This window comes from Pagrus major, chromosome 5 (assembly GCF_040436345.1).
Source record: "Pagrus major chromosome 5, Pma_NU_1.0".
NCBI lineage: Eukaryota > Metazoa > Chordata > Actinopteri > Spariformes > Sparidae > Pagrus > Pagrus major.
This window is the reverse complement of record NC_133219.1, coordinates 18,919,415-18,947,079: the sequence shown is the minus strand read 5'-3', so window position 1 is coordinate 18,947,079 and position 27,665 is coordinate 18,919,415. Positions and strand designations below refer to the sequence as shown.

Below are 27,665 nucleotides of genomic sequence, written 5' to 3'. Positions count from 1 at the left end.
ATTTGTTTCTGGTAGCCATGAGCAAAGACAAGCAGAGCAAGCAGGTGCCAGAGTCCACCGGACCTCTGTCCCCATCCAAAGGCCAGAAACCCCCCAGGATTCCCAAGTGCTCCCGCTGTAGGAACCACGGCTACACGTCTCCTCTGAAGGGCCACAAGCGCTTCTGCAACTGGAGGGAGTGCCAGTGTCCCAAATGTAAACTGATAGCGGAGAGGCAGAGAGTCATGGCGGCCCAGGTAACCATACGTTCACCGTGTTTCACCTGTTGGCGCGGCTAGCTTGAGCTGCTTCAAACAACAAGCTGATGGGCGAAACAATAGATTGTTGAAAAGCAACCTGCAGTTAGTTGTGTCGTAAAATATTTTTGAATTATATCTGTAAACGTTTTAACTGCATGGATAAGTTCACTTTCTTTCAACTTTTTTTTTAATAAATGTATTAAAATCCAAAGCTAGCTAGCTTAGTTTATACACGGCTAGCTTACATAAAGTTACAAACTGCTAATATGTTTCATGAGGACTGCATATGGCCACACTTGTTGCTTACAGTTTATAACCAGAAAATTGTTAATTATAGTTAATTATAGTAGTAACTATGTAGAGCAGCTTATTTTCCCACATGTTGTGGTTCTTTGCTTTGTAACTTTGTGCTGTGTAGCTTGGAGCAACATTTTATGGGTTTTGAGAACAGCCATTTTGGATTGGCTCATTAATAGCATAGACTTGACTTGACAGTTATCTATTGGGAATAAGCAACACTAACTATACATTATAAACTATGTCAGGAAGCAAACACACTAATAAATAGATAGTTATTTATTTATTGTGATGGAAAATTGGCAGCAACCAGCTCACATCAGCCACAAAACAAACAAAACTTAAAAAAACAAATAAAGTGAGCATCTTTATCTAAACGTTTTAAACAAGGATCTAACTAGGATAAGAATCATTTTCATTAACCATAATCTACCACTTTTTCTTTATTACCTAATTAATTATCTGGTCCAGTAAATGTTGGGAAGCCCTCACAATTTCACATATTCAATTGTAATTGTACAATTAAAAGTCCAACACCCAACAACTATGTTGTGAGATCGATGAAAGCAGTAAGTACTCAAATTTAGCAAGCTGGTGTCTGTACATTTTTGGAATTTTTGCTTGAAATGTGACTCAAACAATGAATCAATAATCATTGATTGAATCATGTATTGTTGATGAACTAATTGATTAATGGTTTCAGCTGTTGTAAGGATACAATAATAGTGCCTGTTAATAAGCTGTGCTTCTGTAGAGCAAGTAGAGCTTGTATATTTATGTTGTGTATTGGTATGGCTGCAAATAAGTGTTATGTATCTTATCTCACTCATATCATATTATTATTTTATAATATGATATATATATAAGATATTATTTTATTTTATTATCTCTGATTAATTAATTTTCATTTGCAGCATTGTATTGGTAGGTACAGCAGCAATGTGACTATGAACATGTCATCAATCCTATCTATTTGATACACTCATTTATTTGTATGTAAGAAAATAATAAAACAATATAAAGAATTGTATTTAGTGGCTAAAGACAAGGTCTAGACTAGACAGAGGACTAATTATTATTATTTTTATCATTGTTATTATTATGTCTTTGCGATATCAAGCTGATATTGACTCCAGTTTTGTTTTCTTTCCTCCCCTCCAGGTGGCCTTGAGGCGGCAGCAGGCTCAGGAGGAGGAGTTCGGGATTTGTAGTCCAGTTCCTCTGTCTGACCCTGAGGTGATGGTGAAAAATGAAGTTGGAGCAGACTGCTTGTTCTCTGTGGAGGGACGATCCCTGACACCAAGCAGTACCTCCACTTCCCCCCTTGCTGTCACAGGTGAGATATTACTATTACAGATATAACTACACTGTCCCTCCATCCTGTCATGTGTCACAGTAATAAAATAACCAACAGCTTGTTGTACATCTGTACATGTGTGTCATTGTGGCTCTGTTTAAACAACAGCTCCAGAAAGTATGGAAAACATTTTTTGGTGATGCCAAAAAATATGGAAACAGAAGTTTTCATAAAAACTTTATTGTTGAAGACTAAAATGAAGAAGAGCAACATTAACTAAACCATTTTATGGGCGTGTGTAATGTTAACTAACAAAACACACCGTTTTCTAAATGCAAAGTACTAAAATCAAACTATTTTTAAAACCCTGTCTATCCATTCTTGCAGCAGTAGGGAGTTGGTTTAGCTACTGAGTGCTCTTATCAAATGAAAAGGTGACATCAGTACGTAAACTATATAGATGCACAATCAATTCTTAAGTGAAATTTGATCTAAAAGCCTTATTTGTTTCAAGAATCAGTGGTTTCCTTATAATTGACAAAAGTGCTGGCTTTAGGCTTTGCTATGATACACACATAACAATAGACTTCACTTCTTGCGAGGCATGGGAAGGTATGAAAATTACGATCATGACTATCACGATTATCCTGGCCTAAATAATTGTGATTCACGATATTATCCCATTAATCATCAAAATACAATTAAAACTCCTAAAATGGCCCTAAAACATCCTGAAATTACGTTTTGTAAAGGAACAAACCTCCCATGCTGGACCTTGCAAGGCAATCAGTTACATACCAATCAATGAGCATCCATCAGTGGAAAGAGGTGGAAACTCATTGAACACAAAGATGAGAGCAGTGTCCATTTAACTTACTAATCCATCATCAATACAGAATATTATTTATTATTATTATTATGACATAATAATTAATAGACACTTTATAGTCATAGATATATCTCTAAGTGTCTGCATCCTGTTATAAAGAAAGGAAGGACTTCTTTATCAACATACATCTATTACTTTATAAAATACATTCTTTAAGATCTAGTAAGCTTCTGTTATTCAAAAATGCTATTCAAAGCGGCATTAGTACAGACTTCCTTTGACATTCCCACTCCCAGACATTCTTTGTGCAAAAAACAGTTCAACAGCTGGTTTAAGTATTTTTAGAGACACTATAGAAAACCAGTAAGAGACATGTTATGGGATTAAAAGTAAAAATTAAAGCTGATTTGGTGGCGGCAGCATGAAAGAGCACCCTTGATGTCTTTGTTGGCGGTGGTGTGGAGGCAGACACAGATACCGTGTTCCCTGTCAGCCTGATAGCAAAATTTTAGGAGTTGCAATACGAATGGTCAAGGCTGCTCATGTCTCGCTTTGATTCTGCTTTGTGTTTCCGTGAGAATGAACTTCAGGTCTCTGGCTTGGCAACAGAGAGGAAAGACTGATGTGGCAAAAGGAGTTGAGCACTCTGTGACTCAATGATGACAAGAATTAGAACAGGGGACAAAAAATGTCATTATCTTTGTCTTCAGTGGTGCACACTGTCTTCATTGTGTCAGAGCGAAAGCTCAGGATCTTCCTGACAAGAATGTGACCTTGTTGATAAGGAAAGAGCAATAGATAAGGAATAATGATGATTTGATGGTCATTTTTGTCCTGATAGGGCAAGCTGCATTTCTGTATGGTGACACCAGTCACCTGCAGATGGTGCTGTTGATAGCAATTTGAGCGAGTGGTGGAACGACCATAAAAATTCTTGTTAAGTTCAAGAAACATGTCTTCTTTTACTATTATATGATTGTTCAAAGGAACTACTGCAAGCCAAGATCTGTATGACTTGAATTCATCGCATCATTTTTCATTTTTCATTCATTGGTTTTCAGTATCAGCAGAAACTCATTTGTAGAAATAAAGATTTAGTTTTCCTCTTGAGCTCTGTTGGATATATAATTGATAAAAAAACATGGTTAGTTTTACACATTGACTTAATAATCCAAGTTAAAAAATAACAACTAAAACTTGGACATAATTGCAATCCTTGGATCCATATTTTTAATGCAGTAATGATCTGAAAATCTGTAAATCCAGCCACAAACATCAAACTTTAGCCTCTGAAGTGATCTTATTTGTTGTTTCCTCTGTGTGTGTGTTTTCCAGGGAGTCGCTCGGCATCGTCCTCCAGCCCGTCTGCCGTTGCCCGGGCTCATACTGACGGACTGTCTGACCTGCTGCTGGAAACCTCCTATTACAACTTCTACCAGCCTTCACGCTACCCCACCTACTACGGCAACCTCTACAACTACCAGCAATACCAGGTATGTGTTTAACTTGGCTTGCCTCAAGGGAGGATTTTTGTGCCACTGTTTACACAATTCTTAATCTTATTTATATTGTCATTATATGTTACTTCAAACTTGACCTGGCGTAAAACTGTCTGTATAAGATTAAGCAATTTAGTTGATTATGACACAATACATCTCTTCTGAAACTGGCCTACAGTCCTGCATTTAAAATAAAAAAAAATATTTAGAAAAGTATTATTGAGCATTGGCCTGAACACTTAAGATGTAAAAAAAAAAACATCTGAAGTTTTTTAAAACTTTTTTATCCTTCCATAGCTGTGGTCAGTAAGGAACCTCTTATTATAAAAAACACAGCCAGATATCAACCCAGTTTAAATCCAACTCCCCTGATCAGCCAGCACTGGGACATGCTAACATTTTGATAAAAATAATGTTAAATGAGGTAAAACACTGAATTTTAATATTGTCTGTTCAACATCTTCTGTCCTAAGACATAGTGATGGCACAGAATTGTATGTTGACTGATTATAGCAGTAAAACTGATGGCTGTTACACTGAAAGGTTTAGGATTCAGCCAGTAATAAGAGTCATATGCAAGAGTTTTAAAAAACAGAGCCTAGCGCCTCTCTTCTCTGTGTTAAAGAGATGGATTGGGTGTACGGTAAGTGATGAAGTGCTGTAAAGTGTGTTTGACTGTGTGTGTGTGTGTATGTTGGAGGGGGTGACTTCACATCCAAGCTGCTTCATGCCACAGATATGGAAAATAAGCCGCTTAGTTACAAGTCACCTCAGCATGAACAAGGCTCCCTCTCTATTACCTCATCACGTAAGTGTCAGTAATATGACACACACATCAGTCCTTTGTGTGGATGCACAGCTAGAGGGGATGAAAGAAGCACCAATAAATCGTCTGCCTCCAATTATTGTTACGTATGAGAGCAAATTAGTTAAAATGCCTTTGAAATCGATGAAATTTGTAAAGTCCTTTGGAGTATTCATCCACCGTTGCAATGTCAAATTGTCCATGAGCTAGGTGCTTGACCCCACACAGTACGGTGCTGTTGTATATACACCTGTATACTGGACTGTACATATCAAACAATAGATCAAACTGTTACGTGCCACAGTGTTTATACTGGACTATGTATGTTACTGCAGTGTCACTTACATTTGAGTCTTAGATAAGTCCCAAATTATTTTGATAATCTATTAATCAGTTTAAGTAAGAGTACATTGTAATTTAAAGAAAAAATGTCAACATTTTCTGATTCTAACTTCTTAAGTGTGAATATTTTCTGGTTTTGTTACTCCTCTATGACAGTAAACTAAATATCTATGGGTTGTGGATAAAACAAGTCTTGTTTTTTCTCCACTTTTGTTGCATGTCACCCCATGTTTCTCATGTCTGTCGCTGCTATTTACTATAAAATGAAGGCAGAAATGCCGAACAAAATATGATGATGTGAACACAACTAGGGTTCAAATACACAATGCAACTGTAAAAAAAAGACAAAAGCCATGTGATAAAAAGTTTATGATGCCTCATCTTTGCACAGAAACTCTTCACAGGAAGATATTTTCTAATAAAAAAGAAAAGATAGGAAGCATCACCTTGTGGACATTAGAAGTTAATTTTCTTTGGATCTGGTTGTGATTTATTTTAACCTTTATTTCTTTGTTTTCCTTAGAGATGGATGAGAGTGTCTGCTTTAATGTCGGCACTTACACTATAACGTAGGACACATCGGGGAGACAGTACCTAACATCCCACCAACACACAAACACACACACTTGGTCCCTCATTCACCCATCTGTATATTCACACTGATTTATGCTTAAATGTATCTCTATTGTGTCCAATGAGATGAGCTTGTGCGTGAAGCAAATTAGATCTATAACTCTCTGGTGATCTCAGATGAGGTGGTTTGTTTTTTATGAAGAACATTTGTCCACCCCTTCACGCCCCTCTCCACCCCCCTCAACGTTCCCCCAATAGCAACATCTAGTTTTGGGGTCACTGCCTCCGCTAACCTGCCAGCGCACAGCAGAGCCTGAATTGCAAAGGTTAATGGTATTGACTGTCGGCAGAGGAACAAACCGCTATGCCTCAGTGCTCGAAGGAGAAAGTGAGCACATTAATGCTAATCAGTTAGCAGTCTTTAGCATAATTTAGCCATCCTCCTTTGTGATTTATGATATTTTCAGTGAAGTTGTCAGGTTGAGAGGGCTACGTGCTATGGTTATTCAAATTCAGGGGCCACTTTCTTTGTATTTGCATGAAGAGCTGATTATTTGAAGATGAGTTTCAGTGCCACAAACAGTGGCAGTGCACACTTGGTAACGAGAAATGTATCGATATAATCACGAAAAGTGATGGAATATTTCTTTAGGGATAAAAGACGCAGTTAATCTTAGTTTTTATTATCTAAACTGGAATAATTATAACGCCTCCACTGGTTAAAAAAAGCTTTTCTCCTGTGTCTCCTCTGTCTCCTTTACCTGTCCTAAACCTTCACAATTTAATGGGCTATACTCCAATTTCAGCTTCCCCAACTGAAGTGATTATCCTTGAGTTACTCAATTTTGTTTTTGTCTCCATATTTGCCATGAAGCACTTTTCACTGTGGTCTTTCTGCACTGAGACAACTTGTCAGTCAAAAAGCATTGGGCTGTGACATCTTTTTCTCATTGACTTTCTGTTCATGAGTTAGTTTCTGAGGGTGGCACTGCTCTGCATCATTACATCAGGTGAAAGTATATTTTACATTGTTTTTAAAATTATATGATTTAAACAAATATCCTTTTAATGGCAATTTTCACCTACAAAATTTTAAGTTGTTTGGCTCCAGGATAGCCTGATGCACAGCTGTTTGTTCTGTCAGTGTGCAAACCCAGAATAAATCGCCAGAGTAATGTTGGCAATGTATGGCAAGTTTTGCAAACCACAGATCTGTTGAAACTTAACATATGTTCACATATGTGTGTTTAGTTAGGTTCAATTTAAAATGTTATGTTGTGCTTATGTCCTGGTTAGGTTTTGGCAAAAAACACTTGGTTGGGATTAGGAAACAGATGTTGTTTTGCCTTAAATTACCTGGTTTTGTTGCCAGAAACATGACTGGATTTGTCCCGATGTCTGGTCAAAAACATAATTTTTTTGTCGCCATCAACACTGCTGCAAACTGTCCCGAGGAATCCTTAAAAATATCAAGTGGTTTCATACTAACAAATGTTGAAGCGCCATCTCATTTAGTGGTCTCCTAGCTGTAACTCCACCACCATCCTCTCCACCTCCTGATATGTAGGCTAGCTCATAAACATGTAATGTGAATGTGACATGAAACGTATTGTGGAAATATCAATATGGTACGTATGACACTGCCAACATGTAATTCTGGCTGCTACGCTGCCTTCTTGCAAAATATCTTTTTTGCAACAAGTGCAGAGCATTTATTTAAGTAGCTTATTTTCCTCAGGCAACCTGAAGTGCAAATGTCATTCTCAGCTTCAAAAGCTAATCTTGCAAAAGCCATTGTCACAATATAGTGATCTACAAGTCTTGAGTTCTTCCTGCTACTAAATCATACCCATGAAACACTGTGGTCTTTATCAGTGTAAGGCCATCTACCTCGTCCTCTCCTCTCCTGTGCATTCACTGTTGTGCTTGGCTGTCATGCAGGTGGATGATGATAATATAAGGGTGGTGTAGAGCTTCCAGACAGGAGATGGTGCCAGATAAGAAGACAGGCCCTCTCAGGGAGGTTAGGAAGCCCCCCCAGGAGTCAGCAATTTAGCCAGTCAGCTTAGAGGAAGTATTTTAGATAATTAGCAGCATTACGGTAAATATCTGTCTCTCTTCTTATAATGTATTCCATAATGTAGTGTGCACACATTATCACTGGTGTCACTGAGTTATTGTTAATTTCAGTTTGGCTAATAATGACTTTCTGTCCACAACCAACAACTTAAACTCTCTCCCTTCACCTCTGCCAAAATTGTGAATTAAAATTTGTTAACCTACTAATGCTCATTTAAAAATGGGCTCTGGACATTTGTTTGTTTGATCAAGTCATCATCCGCTCATCTATGAATCTGCCAGCCAGCCTTTGCACAACGGCTCTTTGAATTGATCTCAGTGGAAAAACAAAACCAAAAAAAGTTGCTGTTATACTGTCAGATATGCTGTTTCTACCTTGATGAACTCTTTTGATACAGGGTGTGTAACAGTGCATAAAATGTATGTTTGATTGTGGTTGTGGGATTACTGTCCAGTATGTTTTTGAAAAAACTGTGTACACAAACCAACATTACAGTGGAGCTCAAGCACTGACAGGATGTTATGTTTAATAGCATGTGATTTCAATGTCAACTGAAGCTTTCCCTTCACTGAAGAGACAAAAAATAGCCAAGTATATCCTACTTTACCAGAGTAAAACAAGCTCCTCAGCAACATTTTCCAGTTCCTCCTGGGGGATCCTGAGGCATTCCCAAGCCAGATGAGATATGTAATCTCTAGCTTGTTCTGGGTCAACCCCAGGGTCTGGAGAACCTCCAAAGGAAGACGCCCAGGAGGCATCCTGGTGCTCAGCATGCTCTTCACCATGACGGTCCGATACAACAACCACATTACCGCTGACGCCACACCAATCTCTCTTTTCATCTCATGCTCCATTTTACCATTCCCCATAACCTTAAAACATAAATCTTAAGGGATCAGGTGACACACACACATCGTCAAACTCAACAATATGCTGTGCAAACTGGAGTGACTCAACTCCTGTCAGGGAATGGAAGAATTTGTATCACGAAACAGAAATTATTGTACAGTGAAATCATGTCATGTGACTTGACAATGGATTGACTGTTTAGATAACTCAGACTAAAAATTATTTTAGATGGCAAATTTCTGACTGCATATTCATAGCTTTTAATCTAACCATAGTTAAAGTATTCTCCCCACCAGTGGACATTGAGAAAGAGTCTTAAACTTTATATATGGCATCACACCACTGCCTTTGACCACTAGATGTAAACCTCCTCTGTAAGCCTGACAAAACTTGTTTTTGTAAGCAACTTTCACTAAGACAGTTTTGTTTGGTGCTGTATGTGTCCTGCAAACCGTAAGCTTGGTGCACTTTCAAGACTCCAGTCCAATCTCTATTGTATTTTTCACAGCCTAATACAAGAGCTGAGTGTAGCTTAAATAACAGTTTATAAAGCTGTCGGAGAATTGATGGTGTGGACAATACGGGTGACATATTACAGGCTGACAGAAATCAAATTCCATAAAAGTGAAATTGAAAACCCTCGGTGAGGCGGCCTTGCTGCTGAGTAGACAGCTCGTTTTAAAGTTTTCTGAGGACTGGAGAGGACTGTGTGTTGCAGCCCATTTTTAACACAGGGCACAGACCCACAAATTCTAACACTACTAATTCTCACCCACATTCTTTTATCTCTATATTTCCTCCTGTCAGATAAGGTTGTTAAAGTGTTGCCTGTGAATATCTGATGGCTGATATGAAGGACTGAACAGTCAAATCATTGTGAGTCAAACATACGTGAATGGGGTCATAGAACAATGGTGTTTATATTGTATTTGAAAATTTCAAATGTAGAAAACAAAGCTTCATCAAAAAGGCATTGAATAAAAACAGCAAACGAATGCATTCATATATCTACTGGTGGTGCTGGGGTCAGTGTGCATGGATATTCTGTAAATAGAAGAGCGGATATCATATAGTCAATGTTTAAATAGTTTGTTTATAGAAGAAAATATGAATAAATGAGTTTGTTGCTAAATAAAATAGCATCAAGGACATAGAAATTAATGAAGTTAGACAGATTTCGCCTTGAGTGTGTTCCTGCAGAGGATGAAATGTAGCCTGTTATGCAACAGAGAATGGCAAAGTTATATGAGGAAGCACAGCTCTGGCTCCAGCATGATCAGCTGTCTCAAGCTTTGCTCTTTTTCTTCACACTTTCCTCTGCTGTGATTGTTTCTTTGCCTCCTTGTAACCACGAGCATCACCGCACAAACTCAGATTATGACAGATGTAGACTAACAGAGAATTATATTTAAATATAAATATTTTATTTTAGGGCTAAAACAATTAGTTGATTAGTTGATTGACAGATTATGGATGTGATATTAAATAGAATATTTTCAAAGCAGAAATCCTTCTGTCTGGAAGGTTGGTCAGACAAAACAAGACATTTGAAGATGTCACCATGTGCTGTAGGAGATCATGATTGACATTTGCCACCCTTTCCTGACATTTTATTTGCTCAACAATTAATAGATTGATGGAGAAAATATGCAGAAGATGAATTGATGATGAAAACAACCTTTAGTGGCCTCTCTATTCTAGTTTCATCCTAAAATACCTTGTTAAATCATCCAAACCTAACAAGAATGGAAGACTCTCTGGTGGGTTATGACTGCCACTTTCTGGATCTGAGATCGCCAGGAATCTGATCTTTAGATATTGTCTATGAAATACAGCGCATTAAGACAATTTCCTCCTTTGTGTGTAAAGTTGTCTGTTTCTGTGTTTTCTTGCTTGAAGCAGATGCCCCACGGTGACGGCCGCCTGTCGAGCCACAACATGCCCTCTCAGTATCGCATGCATTCTTACTACCCAGCAGCGACCTACCTGACTCAGGGCCTCGGCTCTGCCCCCTGTCTGCCACCCCTTTTCAGCCTGGACGACAACAACAACAACAATAACAACAATAACAACAACTGCTCTGAGACCATGGCAGCCTGTGAGTGACACACAAAAACACTCTCTCTCACACACACACACACTTCTCAGGGCCCATAAAGTTTTACCCAGACTTTATCAACACAGTGTGGTTAAGTACAGTCAAGGGAGGACTGCACTCAAGTCAAGAGTGCCATAAAATTTATAAGATGAAATTAGTCTAAAGTGAAGCTTTTTTAGTTTTACTGTACTTACTTTTACTTCAAATGCAGAACTCTGTATGCAGTTCTGACTGTACTTAAATGTATGTGTTTCATCAATTCCTATCTGAGAATGTACATGAATGAATAAAAGGAAGAAAAGTTCTTTGTACTCACCTTACTGTTATCTTTTCTGGGTAAAGGATGACAGAAAGCTCATCTTTTGGCTATAATTCACAGCTATCATGAAAGAAGAAATCGATTTTAAAACAGCCGCTCAACTGTCGAAGACCTGAAGGTGTAGCTCTGTTTCTTTCCATCATGTTTAAAGATGAAGTAGATCTGATCTCTGATTTCTGGCACTCTTCGCTACCAGTCTCAGATGGGAATGTCAGCTGAGCATGGCTGCTGACGATAGTTGCCTGGATTTTCTGCCTTTCGCAGTACCTGTGAATGTGGGTAAATCAGATTGTGTGTATTGCTCAATATGCTCAGTAAAGTATAAGAGGAACCTGAAAGAATGCATGTAAGTGCACGATGAGAGAGAGATAAGAGGGAAGATCCAGCACAGTGCAGTGGGGGAGAAGGTTGTTTTAGTGCTCTTTTGGAAAGATGAATAAGTAATTCTTTGGTGCAATGACTCACTGCATTTAGAAGCCCATTTCAAAAGTACTGTGAGGATACAAATCATAAATGGCAGCATCTGTTTCATAAATGTCACTCACAAATTGCAGACATAAAAAGTAAAAGTTAAACAACATCATTAAAACATTTTTTTTTATTAGCCCCAAAATATGTCACTGCCACAACGAAACAAACAGTTGTCTCTACCTTTGACCAGCAACATATTAAAACAGGACACCATACCTGAGAACAAGTTTACAAAAGAAAGTGTTTATTTAGAAATAATACCAAAATGAACCAAAACTATGGGAGTCTGGAGGCCTGGCCGTAATGAACCAAAACATGGAAGAAGTCTGGGCCAGCCACGCAGTGGTCCAGAACTTCCTTCCCTAAACTAACAAACAAAGCCACATAAACATGACTACCAGACCTCTATCCTCAAAAGAAAACAAAACACCAACTGAGGACAAAGACAGACAATCTAAAAACCGTCAGGACTTGCTTGGTCTGTGGAAGAAGAAGAGCTCTTTCTCTTCCACCCTCCCGTAAATATGGGGCAGGGCTCATTGCCTGATGAGCAGCACCTGAGAGAAGGGAAGGAGAACAGAGGAGAAGAAAAGGTCAGAGCACATAACATCGTTATAGAAGGATCTTGCATGCTCATGTATGGGCTGCTAGTGCTGTGTATGGCATTTGCTTTATAAGTGAAACTAGCCAGAATGAGTGCAAGAAATTATCTCGTGTTGCATATCTCGGATTGCATGTTGCACATTTGATGATCAGTGAGTCAGTGAGGGGGCAGATTGATTATTAAGTTCAAAACGTCTGTAGGTGGCGCTCTTTTCTTTGTCTGTGCAGCCATGGTGGAGGTTACTGCTGACTCCTATTATGCTGCTCTCACTCATACTTCTTTGACTTTTGGACAGTCTGGAGTTCATATTGCTCTTCCCACTGATGCATCTGTCACACATTCAGTAGTGCAGGGATATTTTTCAGTTATGTGAGGCCATATTTTGTGTAAAACTGAGCTGTATTTTTCTTGTAATTAACCAAGGCTGTATAGTGTTTTGCCCTGGGTTGTGATGACATGTCCAAAAAAACATTTTTTAAATTATTTTGTAATTATTGTGCAGAAATGTAAGCACTGCTGTAATTTATACTCAAAATACAGCAATTTGATTATTGATCTTACCCCATAGCACACCCCCATAACACATGCATCTTTTTTTCAGAATTAAAAGATGAAGTTGATTTGTTATACAGCAGTGGTATTGTATGTTTTAGCTCATTTATAAAGGACATAGGGGAAGAGCGTGTTCACTACAACATCAACATCCTTCTCTTAGTGAAATACACTGCTGACACCACCAGCATCGCAAACCTCAAGACCCCCACATCTTCCCTCATACCTGTATTTGTTTATGACTTTCACCTGTCCGTTTCCTGTGAGGGTCCCACGTCAGCCTCCTGCCGTGAATCGCCATGCTTCATTACAAGATAACAACAGTCTCAGCGGGTGGTCCCACATTTGGTGTCGGCTCAGGGCAGGCTCCAACACCAGAGAAACAAACCGCCTAAATCAGTGGTTTTCAGTGACCCCTTAAACTGAAGTGAAATCTCGTCCCAAGTTGTGTATTTTTTTTAATCAAAGAGTGATATTCCCTTCTGTAGATTTTAGATTTAAATATATTAAATATTCTTCTTATTATTTTGAAATGTTTTATTATGAAGAAATATCGTCAGACTTAGAAACACTCAAACATGCAAAAGCTGAGCAACCATAGCATTAATTACAATTAGGAAAAGACACTACCCTTGTTCATAATGATGAACAAAACTCATCAATCTCTACGGAGCTGGTGAGCGACTGACGTTTCAAGTTGAAGTTTTCCAAATATACGTATATTTGAAATTACTTCTTGTAACCTACTTGGTAAGACGGTCTTACAGTCTTTGGGAATCATACTACGGTATACTATCAAAATTGATCATATACGATAGGACAGTGATAAAGAGTCTTTTGAGCATCTGAAATTATTTATGTTGAAGTAACCCTCTTTTATACAGTGCATATTGTAGACCATGAACTGTGTCTTATACTATGTGAGAGAGGGATCAGATTTAAGGTCTGCCAAAGGATGGATACCTATAAAACAATTTTCAGCATTTTGTGATATACAAAGCCAAGAGAGGAGCTTTGTAAGAGATGTGATTCAGTATTGTAGTGTCAAAGAGCCAGTCTAAACATTTGGTGCCTACTTGGTACAACCTCTACCAAATTCAGTGTGTGGGTGTGAGTCGTATCTGAACAGGAAGCTTCCACCGACTGAAGGTGAACCCTGTCACTGCAGAGGAGGCTTTTCCAAGAGTCTCTGTGTCTAAGTAGTGTGTAAAAAGTTTTTTGATGCTAGCCTTCCCCATTGTGTACCACTGGTGTGTGAGTGCAAGTCTCGAAATGTGACCTTGATGTTGTTCCAAAGCTAATTCATATCTTATCAGCTCAGTATAAATCACTCTGCAGGGTTATAAGCATGTTGTTCTTGTTCTTGAGCATCACGTAATGAACTTTGTATCTTAGGTAATGTGTCTGCAAAAGTGTTTCTCTGTTTCTTTTTCCAAAAGGTTTTGTACTTGTTCGTTTTTCATCTGAATTAGTGTATATCACATTTTTTAGCTGCTCTTATCCACAGTGACTTGCATATTTAGTTCCAATTGAAGCTGAAATGATTACTTTACTGATTAAATGAACAATCAAGCAAGCGAAAATTAATGTCTTGTAATTTTGACAAAAAATTACCAAACATTCTCTGGTTCGAGCTTCCCAAATGTGAGGATTTTTAAAGATAAATGGACAAGAAAGTAATTTAATCAATTAATCCGTCCACGTTTAGTCTACAGTGTGAAAAAAAAAAATGTCCATCAAAAGTTCCCACAGCCTGCGCTGATGTCTTCATATTAAATAACTAAACTACTTGTTTTGTTCAACAGTCTTAATAGTACCCCAGGGTATCCGCGGTGTCTTAAAAAGGTATTAAAATTAGCTTCAGGATTCCTGTATATACCCTGTACCCATTAACAGTTCAGTTCAATATCAAAGAGGACAAGATATTGCAAATATTCTCCTTTGAGAATCTGGAAGGGTTAGGGTTATCAATGAAACCACTAATGTTTGATCAGTATTTTGCTCTGTTGGTTAGATAAAACAAGTGATCTGAATCTGATTTCACCTCGTGCTCTGGAAAATTGTGGTGGACATTTCCACTATTTTCTGTCTATTTTCTCACTATTTTCTGACTTTAAAAGGAGAATAAATGACTAATCAGAATCAGATTAATTGATGATGAATTGAACATCGCCAAAACAACTTAAATCAGGAAGGTAAGCTAATATACAGAATATTTAATTTGACATTTGCCTCAGCACATTGAAATTCATCCATGTCTCCTTTTAATCCTTGAATTGTTTTACTCTGAACGAACATGTTGTGCACCTCGGGATCCGTCCATGAGGAGGAAATAGCTGTGAGCTCTGAGCCTACCTGCCCTCCCCTTCTACCTGGCTGCCAAACAGTGCCCTGTCAGATTTATCTCCCTCCCAGGATAGGGCTAATCAGTTGGCCAAATACAGAGATCCAAATAACCTTCAGGAGTGGCATGCTGTCCTTTCCCCCTCCCCTCCTCGCCTCCTCCTCCTCCTCCTCTTCCTCCCCCCCTCTTCGCCCTCCCTCTCCGCAGGCCCCGCTGTCTCCGCAAAATTGCCTTCTGGAGTTAGTGAGCGGGAACAGTTAAGATTTACAAACAATGATGAAGCTTGTCATGCGTCTTTCTCCATCCGTCACGGCGGGCCGGGCGGAGCTGTGGGTAGAGCCGTCCTGGTGTTCTTCATAAAAGCCAGCTCTCTGTGAAATACGCCCCCGGCCGGCCTGTTTACTGCCCCGCGCTCGTCAGCAGCACCGCCGCCGTAAATCGCCGAGCGGGAGGTGACAGCGCAGTCCATCAAACTCCCACCCCACCTCGCTTCCCTCCCAACATCTCACCTCACACTGCCACCCCCCTCCATATATACACATACACACACAAAGACACACACACTCACACTGTTTCTCCACAAACACCCGCCTCACTTCCTCACTAAGATCTAACCGAGGAGGCTCAGATGAGCTGCCCCATAAGAGTTATGGCTGTTTCAGTCTTACAGGAGACAGCTTCAAGCCGAGTCTGTCGGTGTTTATGTTCTTTCTTTTTCGTCCTTGTCTGGACTTTTGCAAAATTCAAAAACTTTGCAAGCTGTCAGCACAGCAACTTTCCGTTCACGTACGTCTTACTTTTTTTGAAAACAAGATTTATACTAAAGTCAGACCTTAAAATCGAGGGCCGCTGTGCCGGCTGTATGTTTGTCTGTTTTGTTATATTGGTGTCAGCACGGAGCATACAGTAATTTAAATGCAAATCAGATTGTTGAGGTATTGCAGATGTTAATCCTGCTAATCGATAGACCTGTGTGAGCCCATTAAGTTAGAAATCCATTACTATCTTTCTAGATGATATTCTATTGATTTTTCTTGCTTCAATCTATACTGCACTGTACACCAAAGTGAGTTACTGCGTATAAAGTCTGTCGTTTCAGGCTCTCCGCCTCCTCTGAAAAAAAAGAAGGAGTAAAAGAACGACAGAGAGATTGGCGTCAGTAAGTTTCTTTGTTTCGTGTGTAAAATGGGCTCTGCCTGCTTTTAGATCAGATTACTTCAAACTTGCACTTGCTCACACCCACGCACTCTTTTACACACACATAAACAGTTAAGGAAGTCCTTTCAAACACACACAATGCCTGTATGTGTACACACACTCGGGGCCACACTCATTCTGGAGATGTCAAACAGGCCTCTCACTCTTTTGGATTTATTAAACCCAAAACTAATCGGTACTTCCAACCCAAGAGGTGACCTTTTCAAAGGAAGTGCTGTTTCATGTCATGTAGCAGCAAGAGTTCATTTCCTTGGTCACTGACATGCTGAGAACATCACTCACCTCAGTGCATGTACTCTGTGTTGTTCTGACTACCTGAGAAAAGCCAAGGCTGGAATAAGACTGTTGGTTTGGATTGTGATGTAAGGTTTCTCGCTTGATAATTAATATTGTACCAACAAGTTTTAAGTACTTTAAAGGTGCACTATGTAATTTTGGGGAATACATGTTAATCAGAAGAGAAAGATCTTTATTGACTGATTTTTTTTTTGCCTAAGCAAACTAAATGAAAATACTCTCTTTGTTTCTAAGACTGAATAAATAAAATAAACGAATTGACCTTAAAGGACAACACAGTTTCATACTGCTTTACTTTGTTCATATTTGGCGGACCCTTCCACCTTTCTAACAGTGTTCTCAGGACCTTATTATCCTCTGAGAACAGCTTATTTATTCAGTCATGGAAAAAATGAATAATTCTGAGTTTGTGTTATTACCTCATTAATAGAGTTTGACTTTCTTCTCCAAAAACTACGTAGTGCCCTTTAAGTTTGCTATTAAATACTGGTTTGAATGGTTCAACGTGTAGTTATGACCAGCTGCAGATTTTTAAATACATTTTAATAATTTCAATGCTATTAATACTATGTTACCTAGTACCTAACCCTTCTAAAAGAATGTGGCTTTTCAACTAAATGTTGCAGTTTTAAAGGAATGACGTACTATTCTCTGACCTCCCCTCTTGTAGGCTGATAAACCCAAGGAAATATCTTAATTTTGGTTGCATTTTTGTTGAGGCGGTGACTTGATTCAATCTGTAAGTAAGACCCCGCAGCAGAGAAAGTGTCTCTGCTGGGGGCCTGTCAGGCCACTGAGAGCCTCACTGAATGTGTGGCTGATTGAGTGTCTGTCCTGGCACTTGGTTACAGTGGAAAAGTCCTGTGTGGCCTGTCAGAGTGTCCTCCCCACCCTGCTGTGCTGCTAAGTGCCCCGATAGCCTCTGGGGCTGTGGATGGGCTAAATACCAGTGTAATTGTCTGCTCGGGGCACAAACACCGTTGTAATGTGTTGTACAACACCACCATTAACACAGGCCTGGGGCTGTGGAGACATTAAATGGCCAGGGCTGTGTAGTTTATGTCCTCTTCCCCTCACTCTCTATTTCTCTCTCTCTCACTTACACATACACACACACATACAAAACACAAAAACACAACCTCTCACACTGTCTAGCATTGAGGGGCTTGAAATGAAATGAAGTGTGATTCTGTTGAATTCTGTTTTATCTTTGACTGTTCTTTGTGCAGCAATATTTAATCATTGAAGGTAGTATGAGTTGATTCAGTCAAAGGTCCTATCTGTAAATGCAGCATGTGCATGGGAAAGGAATGATTATGTCTAAAGTTTTTATTTATATCAAGAATTCCTTATTTTAAAATGTAAATTTTAACATCTTAAACATTGTCTTGCTACTGTCCTGATACTATAATCCAGATAATAGAGGAGATGATAGAGTTTAATATGCTTAACTAGGCTGCCTGCAATTCAAAAAGCAGACACAGTTTGTGTGTAGACTTTTTCTCTGCTCTGGGTTTGGCCTCTTAAGCTACATACAGGTTGCCCTGACCGTCTAATTGTAGGGGTGACAATCAAACGATACGATTCACAATACTTTGCCCACGATAACAATAGTATCACAATACAGAGATGCAAAGACCGATACATTACAAGACGATCATCTAGCGATATATCAAGATAACTGAAGAATACAAAGTACCCCTAAAAATGCAGATTTATTATGCATTTATTCATTCCATACGATATGATATATTGCTGTATTGTTTTTTTTGCCCCACCCCTATCTAATTGGTTAAACTTTTTGGGGATCGACAGGCGCTGAAATTACAGTGGGACGCAGTCGATGAAAAATGTATTTGATATATATGTTGCGATCTACAGATGGCAATGTGTATTTTTCTAGAAAGATGCTAACATTAATATTAAAGAAAGGCAGTAAATGAATAAGACAGTCTTTTCCTTTAAGATGCAATGTGCATCAATAATACAGCAATTAACACAGCATTTCTTATTCCTAACCACTATAACTGGAATTACGCTATCTAATTAGACTTTAATATAATATATATATATATATATATATAAATTTACATTTTTTTCCTCACTGATCCCAACAAAAATGAAGCCTGCATATATACAAAGGAAATGGCAAAAATTAACAGATTTACATTCTAACATTCTTGCAGTAATGTACTTATCTGGAGGGTTGAGTGCTTTAAATGAATGTCCGTCCACACTCATAAAACAATTCTAACATTCGAACACAGTTCATCACAAAATCAGCACATTTACTGCATGTACCTAAATATAATCTGCATATAAAATACTTCATACATGGATACTCACATCTCTACGCACATATAAAGTGGATGTTGTTTTCCTGATATCTCTGTATAAAACAAACTTGGTTAGTTATGCCCCCCCCCCCCCCCCCCCCCCCCCCCCTTTACCTAATCATGCTCTTGTAGTCACTTTCCTCATGTTGTCCTGTGCAGCGGCAGCGGCTCAGCGTGGATTGATAAATGATGTTGCCTTGGCAGCTCTCTGAAACAGCTGAACGACTTGGATAAACACATATGGCAGCTTTAGCACCCGCGGGAGGCGTCCTTCTTTCCATAGCAATATATTTCACTCTTCCTGTGTCCTTTACTTTGGCATTTTTCTTACCCTGTCGACTCACAATGAATCTCTTGTTTAAAATGTAATGATAGAAAAGTCCCACAAATATTGATTGGCCGCCTCGGCTCATTATTGCATATCCATAACTTTTCGACAGATCGTGTCAAAAAGCCCAACGATAGACTGACAGGCCATTTTGTGAGTTGATGGGGCACAGTAACCGAAATGGAGATTTAACATAGGGACGAGGGCTGTGTCACGCCTCTCCGGCAGTCATCTTCACCAGGGACAGATTGGTTAACAATGCAGGAGCAAAGGTTCCTCACTGCTTAATTAGCCTTTGACCCCGACACTGATGCCTTCTGTCAGTCTGCATTGGCCCTTCAGCTCCATAGCAAAGCAATAATGAGCATTGAAGTGTTTTCTGACCCCCTGTAATGGCTGCACAAGAGACTGCATCCCTTTGAACAATTGTCTCAACAGCTTTGCATTTGAGAGATGTGAATGAGAAATATGTGGAAGATTGAACTTCGCACAAAATATAATGAATAGTCCTTATTCACGATAATGCAAGAGCTATTATTTGACTCTTTATTTAGTTCTCTGATTAAGGTGTTTGATGTTGCTTGAAATTAGTAGTAGCACAGGCTTACTGTTAGAGCTGTAGTCACAGTTCAACTCAACTCTTTTGTGAAAAATGCATTTAGTTGGATTCAGCCTAACCTCAGTGAATGAAATCAAACCAAATGTGAGGAAGGTTACTACAGTTTTAACACTTGCCTCACATCAATAAGAGCAGGTTTCTTTGGTTGCGTTCACACAGTAACTGAAAATACCACTTTGGATGATGATTTCCTTGATGTGACACAGATCATCAGATGTCCAGCTACGTCTCCTTGAAATTATGTTTGAAACCAGTGTCCGTCCAGATTACGTGTTCATGCTAGAGGCCTGGCTGTAGGGACGGCATTGGCGGTTGGTCCACCACTTTTGTCCAGACTGAAATATCTCAACAACTATTAATTGATTACCATGAAATTCTGTGTAGACATTCATAGTACCCTGAGGATGAATCCTTATAACTTTCGTGACCCTCTGATTTTTCTTCTAGCACCACTAGCAAGTAACAAATTTTACTCATCCAGTGCGAAAATGTACTTTATTTGACAAATCTGTCGAGAAGTATATAAACTTAATTTCTTGGAGAAAGATAGCAACTTCAGTGTTATGTTGTTGAATGTTTTTAGCTCTGCCATGTAGATAATGTCGCATAAAAATTAAGTTTTTCATGAGACGCCGTTGTTCATTTAATGCACTTACATCAACAGAAAAAAATAGATACAACTAGTTTTTAAAAGCCTTGCAGATTAGGAGTTGGTCTAAAAAGTCTGATATAAGCAGTGATTTGAAACTGGGGGTGAAGGTCTGCAGTGTGAACATCAGCTGAGTGGCATAAGCCTCCACTGTTCACTGCTCTGTATTTAAAGCCTGCCTGCCTTCCTGCCTGTCTGCTCTTTGACTGAGTTTTCTGGGCCATTAAACCCTGCTGCTGGCCTGATGATGAGGAGCCAGACGCCCATATCGTTTCTAGAGAGGGGAGCGTCCATCTATACAAGGGTCGTCCTCAGTGGGACACTCATGGGACCCTCTCAAACTGGCCAGGGACGTATTTGTTTAGACACAGCTCGTATCATTTTAATGGGAGCCATTTAATCCCAGGTCAACCTTGTCATGTGACAGGCAACTCTTCATTCTTAAGATTGAATTTTTGTTCCCTTGATGATGGCCTCCACTAAGTGTTCTTGTCCCTGGACAACACTGACATATTCAAACAGTTGATGTAGTTGATTGTTTGTTGTTTTTTGGTTACTTGCAGGTTGTACATTGAATATTGTGACATTGAGGAAATTATATCTGCAGAACACACTACCGAATGATGATGGAGTTAAGATTATTTTGTCAAACTTTCACACTCAATGTCACATTGGATTTAAAAATCCCTTTAATGTGGTTTAAGTGAAATAATAACTTGCAGCCAGGTGCATAGCAAGTGTGTCAACATAATGAATTTCTCATTCATTAAAGTTACATATGTGACCTGTATGTATAGCATGTATTAATCTGCTGCTTTAACAGCCTCCACTCGTCTCTGAAGACTGGAGCCTGGCTGTGTGACTGTTATGGACCTGACTTTGTGCACAGGGGCATTGTCAACTGTTGTCTTTTGTGGCATGGAGTACGTGTGCAGGCATTACCTTCTTTTTGTAGTCAACTATCACAAAGTTACAAAGTTACCACAAAGTCAGAAGCAAACTATTGTCTAAAATATCATTATATACTGGTGTTTAAGATGTAAGATTTCTTTAATTGGAATATAAAGGCCTGTCCAAAATCAACAGCTTCACCTCAAAAGTGCACAAAAATACATGTATATCCATATACCATGTGTTATAGAAAATACAGAGCTGTTTAAACGATAAGCTAAAACGATCATGATTGATTATTGTCTTTATCATCAGTTATATTATTCACAATCATTTGCAAGTTCCAGTATCTTAAATATGTGGATTTGCAGCTTTTCTGTTTTACATCATTGTAACTATTGTATGTTTTGCTTTTAGACTGAGAATGTCTAAGAATGAGACATTTTAATGAGTTACTTTTGGGCAATTGGTATATTTTGGAACCCTAAAATAGTATAATGATAACAAATCATTATCATTTTGCTATGTCAGTTTATTTCTGAATTTGTGAATGGTTAGATTTTGAGTAAGAATCTGCTGCACGCATATTTTCCTCTAAACTGATTTTAAGTTATTCGAAAAGGGAATATATTTGCAGTTGTTCTTTCATAGTGCAGTTCTTCCAGATACTTCAGTAATTTACTCACATCACTACAGTTTTATGGTGAATTGTGAGTGTGTGTGCACGCCTGTGTGTGTGTTTACTTAAGTGTTATCTACCCCTATGACCCTTGTGTACGGTGGATGAGTGTAGAGTATGAAACCCACAGAGAGAGAGCTTATCCCTGCTGGATCAGACTGAATTACCATCTCCTCTCACATCTGGGCTTTTGTTCCTCTGTTTGGCAGCAGCAGAAATGATTGCACCTTCATTCACTCCCTCCCTCCTTCTCTTAACAGGACAAGTGGGAGGTTAAAAAAGCTTCCTTTTGTTATTCCACACAAAGACTGTTTAATAGTTTGGAAATCTTATATAGAGTGCTGAGTGACTGGGAAAAGGGCAAAAGTTCATTCAGAAGAATAAACTCCCTTTCAACATCACCAGCAGGTAAAGTCTGTGTTTTGTTACAAACTGCTTTTTGTACACTGCCTGAGCTTTACATCTTACATAAGAACTTCTCTTAATATGGTTCACAAGGAGATATGTAGCAAGTGCACTTATTACCACTCACAACTGTAACATACAGTATCAGAAGAATCGTGCTATCACAGCTGAAAACTTATAGATCTCTTATTCTTAGACTGGTTTAAGCACAAAAATAAAAAATAAAATGTTTTAACATGAACAGATTGTTGTTAAGGTTTTGTTACTCCAGAAATCTGAATATTGGATTTGCATTCATCGGTCGCAACAAACATGACTCCATTCCATCTGAAGAACTGGTCAAAGTTTTATTTACATTTCGTTTAGTCACATGGGTCGACTTTCAATTTTGATACAGTTTCCAATACTACTACGGACTAATTTTGGTCTGTAAATGTGATTGATACCCATCCATACATGTATAAATAGGAATGCAAGGAAATCCTGTGATCAAGAAAAGTAGAAGAAAAACGACACTAAATAACTACAAAGAAAGTAGATGAGAAAGGAGGCGATGCAGAGGGATGAACTGAAGAACTGTAGTAAAAAAAAGTTTCTGAAAAACTGACGTGTGATCTCAACAACCAGCATTTACCCAGCAGCACAAGTGGAGCTTGTGGCTGGAATCACAGCTCCTGAGCAGTTTGTTTTTAATTTTTTGAATCCTTGTGATTGTGTCAGTATAACAATGTGTAAATGATTGTAAGGTTTCTATTATAGAGAGATGGGCTAAATGATAGCATTGGAGAAATCAAGCTTAAGACAATAAGTAAGTTATTATACAAAATGGTTGCAAACTACATCAATAATGGAGCAAACTAATGGCATTTAGGGCTGAAATGATTATATTAGCCGATTGATTAATGAGTCTATCGACAGACAGGTGATTAACAAAAATTTTGTATGTAATTAATACAATTTTTTCATGCAAAAATGCCGAACATTATGTGTTTCCAACTTCTCAGATGTGGGGATTTGGTGCTTTCTTGCTATATCATCGTAAAATGAATATTTTTGAATTTTTGGATGGACCAAAGAAGAAATTGCAAAGCGTTACTGTAGGATCTGAAAACTCTTTTGACAGTTTACTGACAATTTTTAAACCAAACCATCGATATATCAAACAAATACCAGAAAATGTAATTGACTGATGATAATTTGTTAATTGTTTAATTAGTGGCAGCCTTCGTGTCATTAACAGGTCCTCGTTGGCTAATTGAGAACAAGGCTTTCTGGTGTTTCAGCAACATTAATCTGTATTAAACAGGAGAGCAGACGACAGCAGCGGAGAACATGTGTACAGCAGTGTGTCGTGATTTAACATCTCCAGTGAAACTAACACGTCCAGTTGCTTTCAGCCTTTAATTACATCATAGATTTCCTGCTGATGAACAGGCTGAGAATTAACAGTGAACGGGCTAATTCACAGCCACTCTCCCCCACCCACATGCTGTTATTGCTGTACAAGAAGACCGCTGAGGGATAAAAAAGAGCAGGGTGCACTTAGCTACACAAACATTAGTATTAACGATTGGGCTGCCAGTTTGGAATTGGTGACAAACTGCAGACGGGCAAAAATTGGAGTCCGAAACCAATCAGGAAGTTAATGAGGAGAAAAATTACTCCTCTTTTCCCTCCCACCACTGCTGAGGAGGAGAGAGAGAGATGGTGGAGGGTGAGGGATGAGGAAGCATGAGGGAGGCCAATCAAATTAGAGGATTCTGGGAAATGCTGGACATCAGCAGTTGTTTGTGTTAATGTTATCCTGATCTGGAGGTTAATCTGAGTATATATGTGACAGTCCATCATAATCAGAACATGTAAAAGGCTGTGAAGGAACTTGACTTTTTTTAGGGTTCATCTGACATTGGTGGTTGTCAAATATCTTTAAAAAACAATGAAATTAAAGATTGTTTTATTTTAATTTAAAAATCACATTTTTTCTTCCATTGGTCAGCTTTCCTTTTAGGGATCAGTTTATTTATTCTCTTATAATTAGGCCTGCAACTAATGATTGTTTTCAAGATTGATTCATCTGCGGATCGTTTTTCTGATTAATTAATTGATTAATATTTGGTTTATTAAATGTCAGAAAACAGTGAAAAAAATATCCATTAATTTCTTAAAATCCAAGGTGATGTCTTGTCTAAAACCCAAAGAGATTCAACTTACAACCAGAATCCGCCAAGGTCCAACAGTCCCCTTTAATTTAATCAAATCCAATATCAAGCTTGATAGCCCTGTATCACTAAAATCTCTCAAAACTACTTAACCATAATCCACATCAAATTGTACTCACTCACAGATACCAGCATACCACCATATGCCAGATTTTTTCATTAAGATCCATGCATTATTCCCTTAGAAATTAAAGAAAATGTCCTGGATTCATCCCTTTATCCAGATCTGCACCAAAAGTTAATGGGGTCTATTTTGGGCTGAGACCCTCCTACATCCAACTTGGATGAAATGGAAATCGACACACAGGTGAACATATGAACATATAGGTAACGATATGAAAACGAAAAAACAAGCAAACACTCGAATGTTAAGTTGAATTGCATTTTGCTTCAAAAATTATTACCTTACTACTTTTTGTTTGTAGGACTAGCTAAAATCAAATGTCTTGTTATGGTTGTGAATTGTTTACTTATTCCGTGATGAGGTAGTTCCTGATGTCAATAAGATAAGACTGTATTTTATTTAGGAAAAGTTCTTGTATCACTGCTTGTTTTCAGAAAACACTCAACATTTGAGAATTTTTGCTTCATTTGTTAAATAAAAATTGTTGTTTTTTTTAGCAAAACATTCCCTTATTCCTCAATGTAAGGAATTTAAAAGTAGGTATCAGGTATCGATTTCTGCTTCATTTCTAGAAATAGTATAGAAAAAAGTCAAATATTATCTATCCCTAGCTAGGATTAACACTAATTAAAAGGCCGTAAAATGATTAAGATACCACTGAAGAATCAAAATAGCTGAGCACAGAAACAGCATCCACTAATTATTCGTTTTATTATAAGTTACTGAAAAATAATAGATAAATATATCACTTTATTGTAAACCTGATAACATTTTCAGAAATGTTGGAAAAGAAGCCTGAAATGATTCGTTTGTTAATCGACAATAGTCAGTCCACAGAAAATTAATCACACGTATTTTGATTGTTTTCAAAGGTGAGTAACATTTGACTGTACAAACAACAGATTGCTGTTAACCAGCCTAATCTGCACTGGCCTCACAGTGTTATTAGTGTGTGCAGTAGCTGTAGACAAGTGTAAAATGGGTGGATGCACATAGCTCTCATGTTAACTGTAAAAGATCTAATGCTTTTGCTTTGTGTTCAGTGTCTTCCCTTTTTGCTGACTGATTCAATTTGCTATAAATCCTAAGCTTTGCTAAGAATCATTTTACTGTACAGTCATATTTATATCAGGCCAATACAGCACTAACAGAGAGACCATTTATTTTGCAGTGCCGATGATACCGCTCTGCTGTTTTGTCTGTCTCACTATAGTATTTCTGTTCTCCCTTTTTATTTACTCGCCTTACAGTACGCAGACATTTTATATTTTATGTGTGCTGCTGTTCCGAGGCAATATGAATTTATCATATTAATGACTTTGAGGAGTATCCAAGAAAAAAGATTTGTAGCTCAATACCTGAAAGAGAAGTGAAAGATTTGAGGTTTTTTTTTTTTTCCGAATGCATAAACTTCATCATGGTGAGACAACAATCTAATGTTTTAAAATTTTTTGTTAACCATATTTACATTTTAATTATGTTTTCATAATTTTTTACCATGATAATGTGTAGATACTTTTTTATGTTATTTTGAAAGAATGATTGTGACATTATTATATTATTATATTTATTACATTTTAAGCTAACATACATGCATGAAGTTAAAAACAAGCTAGTTTTGAAAAATTACCACTTTTTGAATTATCCTCACGCAAACACATTTTGTCATGGCCCAGTTTGTGGAGATGTTGACATGTTGATCTCACACCAGGGACCAGATGTAACATATTCTAGTGTTCCCACAACAAAAACCATGATAAATAAATGCATCGCTTTGACTGAGAGTATGATTTCAGCCCTCATCACTGCCAAAACCAGATCAGCTCACAGTTCATGTTTTCTATGTCATCCTCTTATTCATACACAAACAATCAGGATGGCGAGTAAGAACACAAGAACACCAAGCATGTTTGATGGTGATGGACTGCAGATATGTCCTAGATTATAAAGTCAGTTTTGAGGGTATTTGGTTTTAAAAATGGACAAATGGATGAATTCTAAGCTTGACCTGATGATGGCAATAGAGGAAATACTAGGATAAATTACTTGGAACCCTGAATGTCTATATTCTTCTCAAAGGCATTCATATTGTTGTACTTGGAAGTGCACATGACAATTGGCAGTATGTTTAAGGGATGAAAACACAGAACGCGAAGCTCTCTGTCCAGTCCTTGTTTGAAGTAGCCATGGCTGTTGGATTGTCTGTCTTGAACAGTTCAAAGTAAACAAGTGTATGAGCTGACCTCCTCTCTGTCTGTCTCATCTCTGCAGCCTTCCCGACCGGCATCAACACCACTCCTCACGACTCCACCATAACCTGCAGGTCCATCAGCTCCCTGGTTAACTCTGAGATCCATGCTGAGTGTGAGGCCAGCAGCGGGACCCCAAACTTCACCGTCAACTCCATCATCCCTGATGACGCCACCAAATAAACGAAGCTAAGGATAAAATTATTCGACAAAAACATTGTGAGATCAGTTGAGCAAAAAAAAACTTGATGTTCCTGCAAAACAATTTCACAGTTCTCTGTTGCAGCTGGTTTCCGCACTGTATTACACACTGTAGTTTAGAATACAAGTTGTTTTCATGATTTTAGTTCATTTTTAGTCTCAAAGCTGTTAAATCTTCTGTTGAAGGCAGTTCACCGGCTTAGAAAGTGCCTGGAAAGTTAAAAACAAATGTACAAATTCACAAATACCAAC

The 27,665-nt window shown here is 38.3% G+C and overlaps 1 protein-coding gene across 1 annotated transcript; it reads left to right on the top strand.

Moving 5' to 3' along the window:
* Nucleotides 1–17: 17 nt before the first annotated feature.
* dmrt1 (doublesex and mab-3 related transcription factor 1) lies at nucleotides 18–27,395 on the top strand. Its single transcript, XM_073466122.1, is given in 8 exon segments — nucleotides 18–236; nucleotides 1,698–1,872; nucleotides 3,998–4,155; nucleotides 7,823–7,843; nucleotides 7,845–7,904; nucleotides 10,713–10,908; nucleotides 13,185–13,187; nucleotides 27,235–27,395. Coding segments are annotated over 8 exon segments (993 nt in total).
* The last annotated feature ends 270 nt before the right edge of the window (nucleotides 27,396–27,665 follow it).